This window comes from Onychostoma macrolepis, chromosome 03, assembly GCF_012432095.1.
Source record: "Onychostoma macrolepis isolate SWU-2019 chromosome 03, ASM1243209v1, whole genome shotgun sequence".
In the NCBI taxonomy this organism is placed as follows: domain Eukaryota; kingdom Metazoa; phylum Chordata; class Actinopteri; order Cypriniformes; family Cyprinidae; genus Onychostoma; species Onychostoma macrolepis.
Genome location: NC_081157.1, coordinates 48,314,030 through 48,328,845, shown reverse-complemented (window position 1 = coordinate 48,328,845; position 14,816 = coordinate 48,314,030). Strand labels below are relative to the sequence as shown.

General features: G+C 38.3%; 1 protein-coding gene across 1 annotated transcript; it reads left to right on the top strand.

Annotated features, from left to right (window-relative positions):
* The first annotated feature begins 2,356 nt into the window (after nucleotides 1-2,356).
* On the top strand, nucleotides 2,357-10,372 carry LOC131537335 (gastrula zinc finger protein XlCGF8.2DB-like). Its single transcript, XM_058770692.1, has 2 exons — nucleotides 2,357-3,083; nucleotides 4,366-10,372. Exons 1-2 carry the CDS (start codon nucleotides 2,945-2,947, stop codon nucleotides 5,220-5,222), a joined length of 996 nt encoding a protein of 331 aa, XP_058626675.1. The 5' UTR covers nucleotides 2,357-2,944; the 3' UTR covers nucleotides 5,223-10,372.
* The last annotated feature ends 4,444 nt before the right edge of the window (nucleotides 10,373-14,816 follow it).

Sequence of the window (14,816 nt, the reverse complement as noted above, 5' to 3'; positions counted from 1 at the left end):
TTAGGCTATAATCCTGCTTTATCGACAGCCAGGATGGGCTAGCAAAATATAGAAAATAGAAACTATACCTTTAGGCTATAACCTAGACTAGCACAAATGACACCCCACGCATTCTTTAAAAATTTGTTTAAAAACAATCATTTTTATTGTATTATTTCTTTTTTTTTTCTTTTAAAGTGCTAACTCCTGCTGCGTCTGTCTTCCAGCTCCTCCCGCTCGGTCTGGGGCGTAGCGCAGCCACTTCAGATGAGGCTTATTATACTAAAGACTTGCTTACTTGAAAAACGATGTGGATTAATGATCTGACAAAAAGTAAATCACAGTGTCAGTAAACAGCAATTCAATTCAGAATCATCCACTGCCCTGAGTATTTCCCCACAAAGCAGATGATAACATGTTCTTTTAAAGTTCTTTTCATGAATAATGGACTCCGTTCACTATATTTAAGTACAAGATACCTATATCACGTCACATCACGTAATTTTCTGTCACATGTGCTATAATGTCTGAATGGAACATATATCCACCTGCCACGCAAAGATTTTACCCCCTCTCTTATCTTGCCATCTCATAGTTAGGTAAATCATTTTATATTTCTGGGTAGAAACGCATTTTTGTCGAGGCTGTATAAGACGGACTACATTCAAAGCACTTTTAAAAACTGCCCAATATGTTCATGGATGTATTCGAATTAAAGGGAGGCAAAGGATTAGCTTGCAGTGACATCTTTCATAAGGACAATTTATGAGGCCAAGTGACTCTAAAAAAAAAAATCATGTTTATTATTTTATTAAATCAGAACTAATTGTTAACTCAACAAATTAAATATAAATAACTGGATACTTATAACTAATTAAATAGTAAATGTATTGATTAGAGTTACCATAGACAAAAGATTTTTCTGGTTGGCTAAATTGCACATTAATTTCTGCTTAAATACTGGGTGCATGGAGGAATATGCATAAATCTCACCGCAAAAACAGGCTAATAAATTAACGAGGCATTTTAATTGTTTCTAAATGAAGTATGTGGGGCTAAGACGCCAGGCCTGGTTGTCAGGCGCTGTATAACAGCGCTTCCCCGCGCTCAGAAAAGGTGCAGAAGATCATCAAAAATCGTGATATCGCATAAGCACTAGTATAAAACGACTGTTATCATTTCTGAAAACAAACACAATGGAGTTACAAAACTGTATCGCACATCGCAGCCCTGCTCGAGGATTATTCATATTTTGGATTTGTAGGCGAGATGGTCTAATCGGCATTTCCAGTTAACGTTACAACTCGAGACAGTTCTGCATTGAATAAAGTAAAGGTAAACCATGTCTTTTGTGTAATTCTGGCCCGCCGCGGTCACTGCTGTGGGTGCTAGATAGAGAACTATGCTAGTGTTGGTTCCGCCGGTGTTCTCCGGCGGTCAGAAGAAATAGTGGTGCTGTGTTAATAGATTTCACGACACTAGCAATGGGTACAGACATGTATTTTGAGCTAGCTGTCACAAAAATAGACTGGACCAATGAGGTTTTGCTAACTTTATAACCTAGAAGAGATCAAGTACTTTTGGCAGATTTGTGACACATTGGTAAAACAAAAATCTATTTCAGTGACTGCAGCACTGCGTCGGTTACTACATTAACCATCATGTTAACGATCAACCTAACAGTATTTGATTTGGTACAATTCATTCATATCGAACATTAAGCAAGCTTACCTGTACGCTTGTGCCAAGGTCCAGAAATGAGCTGTGTCCGGTGCAGTACGTTGGTATTGATCTCCCGGTAAACCAAAAATCGATGGATTTTCAATCATATTTCCCAGTCAACTATATATCGATGCATTTTCAATCATATTTCCCGGTCAACTATATGCCGATGACTCTTCAACAACAGCGTCGTTTCCCGGTCAACTATAAATCAATGACTTTTCAACACATTCAGCGATCGCCCGGTAAACCAAATATCAATGCTTAATCAATCATAAAGATAACTATAGATCAATGTTGTTCCAATATTGTTGCCATCAACATTAATAACATCAGGTTTTCATCGATATGGTAATGGTGATTCAACATTTATTTTGCATTGAAATTTCAACATCAACCATAATGATGATTCAGATGGAAAAACAATGTTTATTCAATGTTGGCTTGCTGTCTGGGTTTGGCCTGTGCTACAAAACTTTCAACCTCTGTAGCACCAGTGCTATGAGCAAAAAAAGATAACGTACAGCCCTGTTATAATATCACAGTTTAATAATAGCGGGCCACATTGTAAAGCAGAGTTACTACGTTCCCCATCTGTGTAACTGGAATTTAAATCTGGTTAGTGTCTTCTGCTAGTTAGCATAGCATTAAAAACTATCTTAACTGATAAATAACAGATTGGAGATTAAAATAATAGCAGATTTGTCTCATTTTAAATGAATACTAAAAACTGAGTTGAAAAAATGACTTAAAAACCAGCATATTCTGGTTAGGTATGTTTTGAAGCATGGGCTGCTGGACATGAGTTGGTTTAAGCTGGTGACGTGCTGGTCCTAAGCTGGTCCTTATTAACAAACTAGTGAAATACTATCTTGAATCATTTAAAGCTGAATTGTTCAATCAGTTATTTAAAACATTGTGAATATGAAGAAATGAGACAGACACTCTGAGTAATTTTCCCCGTATTATTTTCCCTCCTCTCGACTCCAGTCCAGCGGGTGGCGCTAGAACACAGACGCTTGTTTGCCAAACACCAGTAAACCTCAGAGGAGGAATATTAGTTTCACCGTGCTCTGCTTTGTTTTGATGTTGGTTTAATACAAACTGTTAGAAATGTTTCTGTAAGTAGAAAGAAAAGCAGTTTTTGAATCAGGTCAGTAAATACCTATATTATTATCATCCTCACAGTCGTGACTAAGTTTTGAAGCAAGCAGGAATATCTGGAGGAGTATCAGCTGTGAAGATGGTGTTTGTTAAAGAGGAGAGTGAGGAGAACACGAGTGAACCAGAAACCTGGAGAATAAAACACGAGGAACCAGAAACCTGGAGAATAAAACACGAGGAACCAGAAACCTGGAGAATAACACACGAGGAACAAGGAGGTTGGTATTTATTCTTCATGCATCTTTAATGACTGTTTAACATGCCCTGACATTTGTCCTTTTTTACAGGTTTCTTAAAAACATATAATGACTAAAGTCTAATTACATTGTAATCAGGACAAACTATGTTACAATAATACCTGAGCAGCATGAATGTAGCCTACATGTTTGTGTTTTTGAGAAAACGTTTATGCGTGGTTAGTGAAAAAAAACAAAAAAAAAACATTTATGTCACTAAAATAAGACCATAAAACACATACAAAACATTTGTTCACAAGACTTTTCAGAACTGGATGTGGTAAACTAGAGTTTTAAAATCCATCAACATCAAGTAATGTCTGGTGCCAAAACTGTATTAATAGTCTTCTGTGAACCTAGAAGTTGAGTAAACAAAGCCAGAGAATAGCAGAAGCAGGAGACGAAGTGATGATGATAAAAAGGAGTAAAGTTCATTGAATAATCTTAGTTGCATATGTTTCAATGCTCAGACTTCATCTAACCAGCACAAATCCAAGTAGTGTTTTACCAAATACAATAACATCCCATAAACCTTGAATTTCCATAAACATTCCCTCTCATCTCTTATTCATTCAGACAAAACAGTTAATTATACCTCACAATCATCAGATTAAGCAATGAAAATGCATAAACAACAAGGAAAATAAAAGGAAAATAAAGAAACATAAAATAATAAATAATCAAACAATAAAATGCTATAAATTGTAAATGATAAAAATAAATGGCTAATGATTATAAATTAATAAAAAAAAAGAAAAGAAAAACATAAATGTATGGCCGCTCTCTTGATGCAACACAGTTTGCATTTGTGGATCCTCAGATCCTTCATGTAGTTGATCAAACATATTTAATAGCTCTCCCTATAGAAACTTAAGATTTGTGCCTATAATATTTTAAAACTAATAATTTATGCCTGACCGAATCAGTGGACCGAAACGTTGCTTGTGCTTATAACAATACATTTCAATATTTAACAAGTACTGATAGTGTGCGGGATTGCATCTTTTTATATTTTGGACTATTTTTCCTACTCCCCTATCGTTTTTTCAGGAGTGCTGAGTTTGTGTTGATTGAAAACTAATAATTTGAAAAGCAGTGTACCTCATTCATAGAAAGTTTCAGGGATGTATAATTTATAAAATTACATCAAAATGATCAACATTTTGTAATGCAATTGTCTACTTTCCGCTGTCTACTTTCACTTTTCTGTATTTTTTTTAACAAGTTATTGATAAATGTACTGGGGGTTTTTTTTGGGTTTCAGAGTTGTTTGAAGATAATGAGGAGAAAAATCATGTGAAAAGTGGAGAAAACCCCAAACGGAAAGATTCAAAGAAAAAAAGAGCCAAGAAACAATTCACCTGCGCTCAATGTGGAAAAGGTTTCACATGCAAACGCACTCTTGAGCTTCACATTAGAGTTCACACTGGAGAGAAACTGTTCACTTGTGATCAGTGCGGGAAGAGTTTCACACAATCATCAAACCTTATGAAACACATGCACATTCATACTGGAGAGAAACCGTACTCATGTGATCAGTGTGGGAGGAGTTTCACACAAAAAGGAAACCTTTTATCACATATGAGAGTTCATACTGGAGAAAAACCGTTCACTTGCGATCAGTGCGGGAAGAGTTTCTCACAATCAGCAAATCTTAAGGATCACATTAACATCCACACTGGAGGAAAGCGGCACGCATGTGATCAATGCGGCAAAACATTTTTGTGGGCTTCAGTCCTGAAGAAACACCTGAAAGTTCATTCAAAGGAGAAACCTCATTCATGCCATTTATGTGGAAAGGGGTTTTCATGTATAGAACATTTGAAAGTTCATCAGAAAATACATGCTGGTGTGAAAGAGTTCATGTGCTTTGAGTGTGAAAAGACTTTTACTTTAGCTGAACATTTAAAACGGCACCAGAGGATTCACACTGGAGAAAAACCTTATAAGTGTTCACACTGTGACAAGAGATTCATTCAGTCATCACATCTGAAAACACATGAGAGGATCCACACTGGGGAGAAACCGTACAAGTGTTCACACTGCGACAATAGATTCAGACGGTCAGGAACCCTGAAAAGACATGAGAGGATTCACACTGGAGAGAAACCTTATGTGTGACCCTGGATCACAAAACCAGTAATAAGGGTCTTTTTTTATTATTATTATTAAATTGAGATGTATACATCATCTGAAAGCTGAATAAATAAGCTTTCCATTGATGTATGGAAAATGGATATTGTTACAATAGGACAATATTTGGCCGAGATACAACTATTTGAAAATCTGGAAATAAAAAAAATAAAAATATTGAGAAAATTGCCTTTTTAGTTGTCCAAATGAAGTTCTTAGCAATGCTTATTACCAATCAAAAATTAAGTTTTGATATTTATGTTAGGACATTTACAAAATATCTTCATGGAACATGATCTTTATTTAATATCCTAATAATTGTTTCATATCCTAATAATTTTGACCCATACAATGTATTTTTGGCTATTGCTACAAATATGCCTGTGCGACTTATGACTGCTTTTGTGCTCCAAGGTCACGTGTTCACACTGTGACAAGAGATTCAATCAGTCAATAATCTGAAAACACACGAGAGGATCCACACTGGAGAGAAACCGTATCACTGTGCTGCATGTGGGAAATGTTTCAATCAATCATCTGCTCTACACAGGCATACAAAAAACAATCACAGGGCTGGGCGGTATGATGATATATATTGTTACCACAGAATAAAATGTCTACCGTAAAAGATTTTTTATTCTGTGTATACTGCGAAATGCAAATATGTGGGCATGGTTAACTCATGTGCAGCGCGTGTGAGACCGAGACGCAGCAATTGTCAAGGAAACATGGAGAAAGACCAAAGAACAGACCAGGAGGATCCACAAAGAATTAAATTTTCTAAAGGGTTGTTAAAAACATGATATTGTCGGAACAAAGGTTCAGAAGTCAACCGCGATAGCAGTGCATCATCTGGCCAGACAGTTTAGAGGAGCGCACAGGCTCACAAAGGAGGATGCGTTATGAATTAAGCTGAAATGTTTAAATCTTGTAGTGTTACAATTAACCCGGCACTTGTGCCCCACTCACTCCGTACCAGTCGCGTAGCTACTTTCAGCTGTGGCCCACCCAATAAGAAGTTTGTAATTTTCCAAATGGATGTAATTTATTAAACGATACTAATAAACGTCTTATTTCACTGCAACTTTATTTATTAACAATATTAAACGCTTGTTTTCATGGTCAATTACAGGTAGTTTTCGCTCTTTCTATAGGTGCATCATATGCTTGTCAAAATGATGATTCGTCCATTTCTGTTAGTCCCACCCACAATGTTATGTTTATGACCTATGTTCACGACGTACGGATATAATAGTAAAATGTGCGCGCAGGGATTAAAGTTCTCCGTCGCAACGACGGATTTCCGTTAAATGCAGAGAGTCTACGACGGATTTCTGTCAATTGCAGGGTTCCCGCCTGTCCTTAATGTCTTAAATTCACTTTTCATAATTTTAAAGCCGTAAATAGGCTTACATTTCTCAAACAGTGTAATAAATGTCTTAATTTTAGCTTGAATAGGTCTTAAATTAAGGAAAGACGAGGTGTATTCAGCCTGCTGAGGGGGATGTGATCAAAGCCTGGCGTGGAGCGAAAGCACGTTCCTCTCTCCGCTCGAAGCGCTCTGTAATCACTCCGCTCTCGATCCACTCCGGGTTTTCTGTTCCCGCTCACGGAAAAACTGCTCCGTGTTCACAAACGAGGGAATGTATCGCGTTGTTGTTGTTGTTCTGCTGGCACATCAAAAATCATCCCCGCTACGGCTGCAGCTTCTCACTGACAACAAAGTAACGCACAGTTACATGTTACATCATTCACAGTCAGGTTATTATCAGAGAACAGAGCAGAATTCGGCGCGCGGCTGTTACCGGTAATAATCATTCTACTCATTCCCGCAGGTTCCGACGGAATGTATCACATTTGCAGAGCCTGTCCTCCAACAAAAAACGACCCTATAGGTCGTTTGTGCAAGCCCTTATTACGACCTATATTTACGTTTTAAAGTTAAGCGCCCTCTAGCGCGAGTAAAAATAATGACAGTCTCGGCAAGCTACGGCTTGTACCACGTGACCGCTACACCTAACGCGGAACCAGAGAAAAATGCCGGCGCTTTCAAAGAAAGCTATATTACTGCTCTAAAAAAAGAGGAAAATAGATGCATGTATATAGATACTATAATGTACTATAAAAAACATACCGTGTTCGTACTGTTATTTTGTTGTTGTTCTCAACAGTCTTTCGCGGGCTCATTTTGTTGACTGTCGCTATAGAAACAGATAATTCCCAGTTGGAGGACGTGAACAGCCCCGAGTTGAACGTCACGTGTTATCATCTCGGAATTACGGTAATTACGATATGGCGTGAAAGCAGCATTTTTACACCGAACTCACAGTATTCATACATATTTTACTAGGTGGCTAATTCGTACGAATGACCACACCTAAACCTACCCCTTACAGAAATCATGCAAAATCATGATTTGTAGTGCACATTTTATGAGCATGTGCTTTCTCTGGGATCGAACCCATGATCGCATGATCACGTAATTACATATCGTCGTATAATGCAATGCTCTACCAACCGAGCTACATGAAACCCGAACTATAACGCAAATAAAAGAGTACAAAACATTAATATGAAAATGTCCTGTTGCTGATAGGGGCACAATTGTAGTATACGCTCTGATGGGTCGTATTTCAGGGACTTGGACAAACGACCTATACGGGCCTATTGGTTGGAGGACAGGTTGCATTTGCACCTGCTTTCGAGTCTTGAGAACTCGCTCGCGCGCTCTCATTTTCTGTGCACAGATCGCGATAAGGAGAGTGACAGCTTTTAATAATTATTAAGGGAGTTTGCAAGTGTGATATTGATTTAATACAACAGATCAATAAACAAGTACTTTATGATTTTGCTCTATATCATCAACAAAAATAGTTCTAAATAAAGTAACCGCTGAGCCGCTGCGCATCTCTAAAAGCAAACACAGCGGTGTTTCATTCATGAATGAAAGTGCGTTTTTAAAAGACCCTTTGGCGTCTCTTTTTGACTCACAGGGTACCCCTTTAGTGTCATTTTTCGACGTGCACCCTCCATTGCTTTAAATAAGAAATCCTTAGCGTCAATATGCCTACGCAAAGGCTTATCGTCATGATTAAATTATATATTGGGCAATAATATTGCCATTGTTGCATATATGTTGGGGTGTGTCACGACAGTTATATTTATATTACACTATTTACACATTTATGAGCACGTAACCCAACCACTGCCCCTAAACCTACCATTTGTCAATAAAACACACAGGCAGATACAACAACCGTCATAATTAAAAAATAAATAAATAAATAATAATATTCCAAGTCTTTCGAGGCAAAACGATTGATTTGTGAGAAGAATAGACGCGGTCGCTGTCTCCGTCCGCCCTAAAGCTCTTCCTGTGTGCTGTCTCTGTGTGTGAATTCAAAAAATGCCGCCAGAAGAAGCCTTACATTAGCAATTGGCTCTTGTGTGTCTTGTGACCGATTGCGTCATGCTACGGGAGTATCATTTGAATGAGATGTGAGCGCGTTAACGGAGCGGGATCATTTTCAGCGATTTAAACCTTTGTGTTTTACTCTCTTCTTCGCATAAAGATATCGTATGGCTTCAGAAGACTTGGAATGCAACACGACATGTTTGTAATGCGTTTATTCTGCTTGTTTATGGTTGTTTTTTGCAATAAATACCTGTGGCTGTACTTTTATTTGTCTGTTACGTGTTTTATATTGTTCAGAAGTGGGTAGGTTTAGGGTAGGGGTGGGGTTACGTGCTCCAATGAAAGTATAAATTTATATAAAATTATTCATATTTAATACAAATGCATGGGAACCATTAAATTAAGACAAACAACTGAAAACAATGGAGGACTCTGTGCGTCGAAAAATGACGCTAAAGGAGTACCTTGAGCGTCAAAAAGCGACGCCAAAGGGTCCTGACCAAGCGTCAATATATGACTAGTTGGGGTGAGACCGTATTGGTTTTCAGCGTCTGCCGTCTCGCCAAATGAGCTCTATTACAAATATATATATATATATATTTTTTTAAATACCCAAAACAGCGGGATTACAAGATGGATATAGACTAGAAAGATATTTAAACTTGCTCTACCCTTACATCCATGACATTGACTCACTGCGGAGAATAAATACAAGGGAGGAAAATGTATATTTCTTCTCTCCTTACTCTGTTTATGTGGTAAGTGACATTTTATGTACTGTAATGTAACTGTAACAGGCAACCGTTAGCAATCGTTATTCGTTTTCCATGCCTTTCTGAATACGGATTCACGCTTTGGGCACACCCCCTAACCCCCACGATGTCATCGTCCATCCTTTATCAGAACTACCTCCTATCTACTGAATAGCAAGATGTTAAATTGTGTTTAAAGAAAACTTATCAAAAAGGGTCACATAATTTTATGTTTTATGTTACGTTTTATGTTATATTACATTTTCATCTCGTCTCTTTGGCTTGTTGTTTCTGATTGCACTTTAACCCCAAGGGGGAAATCCAGATCAAATCCCAGAAGGGAAAATCAAAACAAAATAAAGTTAAAACTTGTTTTGAACAATTTCTTTGTCATCTGCAGATTGATTTTAAGTAGGGGAGAAAAAAAAATCGATTTAAATCGTAAATCGGATTTTTTGTGAAAAAAATCGGCTATTTTTTTTTTTAGGCCATATCGCCCAGCCCTACGTTAAAGTAAGTAAATATTTTACAAACTATAAATGTATAGTTTTGCTAGTTCTTATGTGTATTTAAATGTCTGAAATCTAAAATAAGCATTATATGGTTGAAAACACTGAATAAGTGATAATATGACAAGCGCTTGCGCGTCTGAACTGGCTCCGCGCCAGAAAGCAGATTTGAATTCAGCAGTTGATGACGTGACGCACTGAACGTGCTTATCACACCAGTGTGATCGTACGCTCCTGGGACCAGCCAAGACTGATCACACCGGTGTGATCGTACGCATTAAAGGGTTAAATATAAACACTGTATAATACGATATTGATGATTTATGTGTGTTGAAAGCAGTTCGTTTTACTATACTTATAGTGTGTCATGAGTTTAGCAGGCCTGAGCACATGGTTAGCATGGGTGCCTCGCGATTAGCGCGATAGCCACTATATGTGATAAATGGTCAGTATGTCGATGCTATTTGTGTGTATAAAAGTTCATGATGTTGTTTCATACTTATGACTTACAGTGAGGAAAATAAGTATTTGAACACCCTGCTATTTTGCAAGTTCTCCCACTTAGAAATCATGGAGGGGTCTGAAATTGTCATCGTAGGTGCATGTCCACTGTGAGAGACATAATCTAAAAAAAAAATCCAGAAATCACAATGTATGATTTAACTATTTATTTTACAATTTCAGATCCCTCCATGATTTCTAAGTGGGAGAACTTGCAAAATAGCAGGGTGTTCAAATACTTATTTTCCTCACTGTATCTTAAACTGGCACATTTAGGTAATTTAAACATGTTGTGCCTGAGTTATGCATTACGGTTATCTGAATTAATCTTGTATATGCCTTTATTGAATGAAGTACATCAGATACGACGGATTGAACAGCGTTTAGAAATGAAAACGTGGTTAATATCCCAGCTGTATTCTTGTATCATCAATTTAATTCTTTCATTTCATTGGTAAGGGTAAATACTAGTGCTGTGCTCAGAATATCGATACAGCGTCATGAACTCCTGACGATACAGCTGCTCCTGTATCAATACTGCCACATCACGTGACGTTGATTGGCCATTTTAGCAGCGCACTATTCAAAATGGATCAGAGGATTCTGCCACCGCCGACAAAAGTAAAATCAAAAATATGGGACAGTTTTGGGTTTTACACTCAACCGGAGAGTGAGACATTAGACACGAGTCATGCCATATGCAAGAGCTGCAAAGCAAAAGTTAAGCATTCCGCTCTGCATATGATGAGACATCATCCAGGCCAGCTAGCCTCGGTCGGAGCAGGTAGCAGCACATACCTGTCGTCTCAGAAGCAGCCAACCTTCAATCAATCAATCAATCAATCATTATTTATTTAAATTGCACATTTAAAACAACTCCAGTTGACCAAAGCACTTTACATATAAAAATTAATCAAAAACAGACACAAAACACAACAATATCCATCACTGAACAATGTCCAACAGATAGGGGCAGCTATATGCCACAGAGTAAAGGTGTGTTTTCAACATTGATTTAAAGCAGTCTAATGAGTGACAAGATCTAATGACCAATGGAAGGCTATTCCACAGACGTGGGGCTGCCACAGAAAAGGCTCGATCACCTTTGGTTTTCAACCGTGATCTTGGAACATGTAAAAGCAAACTCTGAGATGATCTTAAAGGTCTGGTAACATAGTGATGCTGCAACAAACATGAAATGTATTCTGGCCATGCAATCCTTTAAAAACCATTATCAAAACTTTATAATGGATTCTAAAATCAACAGGAAGCCAATGCAGCGCAGCCAGCACTGGAGAAATGCTGGACCACTTCCTTGTGCCAGTCAACAGTCTAGCTGCAGCATTTTGTACTAGCTGCAGCCGTGAGAGCAGATTCCTAGACAACCCTAAATATAGCGAGTTGCAATAATCCAACCTAGATGAAATGAAAGCATGAATCACGGTTTCCATGTCATCAAAAGACAGTATTCTCTTCAATTTGGCAATCATACACAATTGATAGAAGCTTCCTTTAACAACAGCACTGACTTGTCTATAAAACTTCAACTCCGAGTCAAAGGTTACACCAAGATTTCTTACTTGTGTGTTGATATTATTGGCTAAGGGGCCAAGATGTACAGAAAGCTATTTGGCTAACTTTGGGGGGCCAAAAATCACCACTTCCGATTTGGACTCATTGATCTCCAGGAAACTAGAAGCCATCCAAGCCCTTATTTTGGCAAGCTGTACCCTCTGTATCCCTGGTACAAGTGTAGCGGCCGAGAGGGTGTTCTCCACTGCTGGAGATATCATTACAGCAAAGAGGCGTGCTCTAAACCCTGAGCATGTTGATCAGTTGTTGTTTCTAAATAAAAATCTGGAGGTGTAATTGTGTAAAGTGATGCATTTACACCACTAGAGACCAAAATGTTAAATAGGTGTTTAAAAATGTGAGGTATTTGAGAAAGTTAAGTTTGTTACAGTTTTTTTTTTGCTTTTATGGAATGTTTCAAGTTTTGTTCAGTCATTGAGCCTTGTTGACATGTTTCAGCACTTGACATTATACTTATTTAAGTTATTGAGCCAGAGACTTAAACAGAAGGAAGATCTATTCTATTTTTTTTTTTTTTTTGTAATAATCATTTATTTTATTTCACTTATATTGTTTGTTAATGACAAAGCAAAATAGTTTTTCAGTTATTACAACTGTTATAACACTGGCTATTCAATGTACAATAAACAAATATTATCTTTACTAAATTCTGCTCAAAATAAAATTAAATCCCAAAATTGTCCCGTATCGTGATACGTATCGTGGCTTTAGTATCGTGACATTGTTGGTGATACACAGCCCTAGTAAATACTAATGAAGATGTTATATATTGTTTGGTGCTTATGTGTACATTTTGAATATCTTATTCTGTTTAAAAAAAAAACGTGTTTTGAGTGTCGCTGGCTACATTTACATGCACACTTTTTGGTTCAATCGGACTGAATTCATTCCGATTGATGAATCTGAATGTAGTGTTTACATGAACGTTAAGTGATGGGGTTGATGTGCGTGTTTATATGTCAAGCTTCAAATCAGATTTTTTATTTTTTTTTTGACATGCGCACACTACACAAATATGGAGTTTCTCAATAATAACCACTCTCCTACACCGTTTCTTTATTTGTTTTTAACAGCGAAATTAATATTTATCCACTTCTGGATAAATATACATATAAACCGCAGTGCCATATGCTGCTCATATTTATCACGCAGAAAAATGCCCCTCCCTGAGCAGGAAATGGGTTGCCTGTGGTTGAGAATCCGAAACAAGGACTGGTGGGAGGTTGTCCTGCTCCACTTCACAAGTTGCCGAGTGAAAGGAGAGTTTTATAATGACAGGACACGCATTTAAACAACACTTTATTCAAAAGGAAGAACCACTCGTTCCGCGAGTCATACATCATTATGCTATTTCTGCTTTATTGCACATGCGCAATCCTTTTAGTTTCGGTTTTCAATCCGATCGAATGTTTACATGCACGCTCAATTGGATTAGAAAAGGAAACCACCCCCTTCAATCCAATCGAAATTTCATTCCGATCGAGCTCAATCGGATCGATTAAGGTGTTTACATGAAGCCTTTTCAGTCCGATTGAACCGTCAATCCGATTACATTTTACATTTACATTTTACATTTAGTCATTTTGCAGACGCTTTTATCCAAAGCAACTTACAATTTGGGGAACACATGAAGCGATTCATCTTGAAGAGGCAATTCGACAAAGGAAGTGCTTGTAACACCAAGTCTCAGGCATTGTTTAAATAAGTACAAGCTAGCAAGGGAAGGAATAAGTAAGGAGAAAGATTTTTTTTTTTTTTTATGTGTAGGTTGAAGTCAAGTAGTGTCGAAAGAGATGAGTTTTCAGCTGTTGTTTGAAGATTGACAGGGATCCAGTACTCCGAATATGGGTGGGAAGATCATTCCACCAGCCAGGAATGGTGAACGAGAATGTTCTGGAGAGTGATTTTGAGCCTCTTTGTGATGGTACCACGAGGCGTCGCTCACTAGCAGATCTCAGACTTCTGGAGGGATGTAGATTCTTAATAGTGAGTGCATGTAGGCGGGTGCTGAGCCTGTGGTTGTTCTATGAGCAAGCATCAGTGTCTTGAACTTGATGCGAGCTGCGATTGGTAGCCAATGCAATGAGATAAAGAGAGGTGTAACATGGGCTCTTTTGGGTTCCTTGAAGACCAGTCGTGCCGCCGCATTCTGAATCATTTGTAGAGGTTTGACTGTGTTTGATGGAAGTCCAGCCAGAAGAGCATTGCAGTAGTCCAGCCTAGAAATGACAAGGGCCTGGACAAGAAGTTGTGCAGCATGCTCCGTCAGAAAGGGCCTGATCTTTCTGATGTTGTGTAGTGCAAACCTGCAAGATCGAGCAGTCTTTGCAATGTGGTCTTTGAAGGTCAGCTGGTCATCAAAGATTACACCAAGATTTCTGACCGAAGTTGATGGGGTAATTGTTGATGAACCTAACTGGATCGTGATGTCATGCTGTAGAGTTGGAGCGGCAGGAAAGACAAGAAGCTCAGTCTTTGCCAGGTTGAGCTGGAGGTGATGTTCTTTCATCCATGCCGAGATGTCTGACAGGCAACCTGAGATCCTTGCAGCTACCGTTGGATCATCTGGTTGAAAAGAGAGATAGAGCTGTGTGTCATCAGCATAGCAGTGGTAGGAGAATCCATGTGCCTGTATGATGGGACCCAGTGATGTAGTGTATGTGGAGAAGAGGAGAGGTCCAAGAACCGATCCCTGAGGAACCCCAGTGACCAGTGTATGTGCTTTGGATACCTCCCCTCCCCAGGCCACCCTGAAAGACCTACCAGTGAGATAGGATTCAAACCAGCGAAGTGGAATTCCAGCGATGCCCAG

What these genes read in the sequence shown, in the direction of transcription:
- LOC131537335 (XM_058770692.1), top strand. Translation starts at nt 2,945, where the DNA reads ATGGTGTTTGTTAAAGAGGAGAGTGAGGAGAACACGAGTGAACCAGAA. An exon ending in AACACACGAGGAACAAGGAG is followed by an intron (nt 3,084 to 4,365) that starts GTTGGTATTTAT and finishes TTTGGGTTTCAG; the next exon opens with AGTTGTTTGAAGATAATGAG.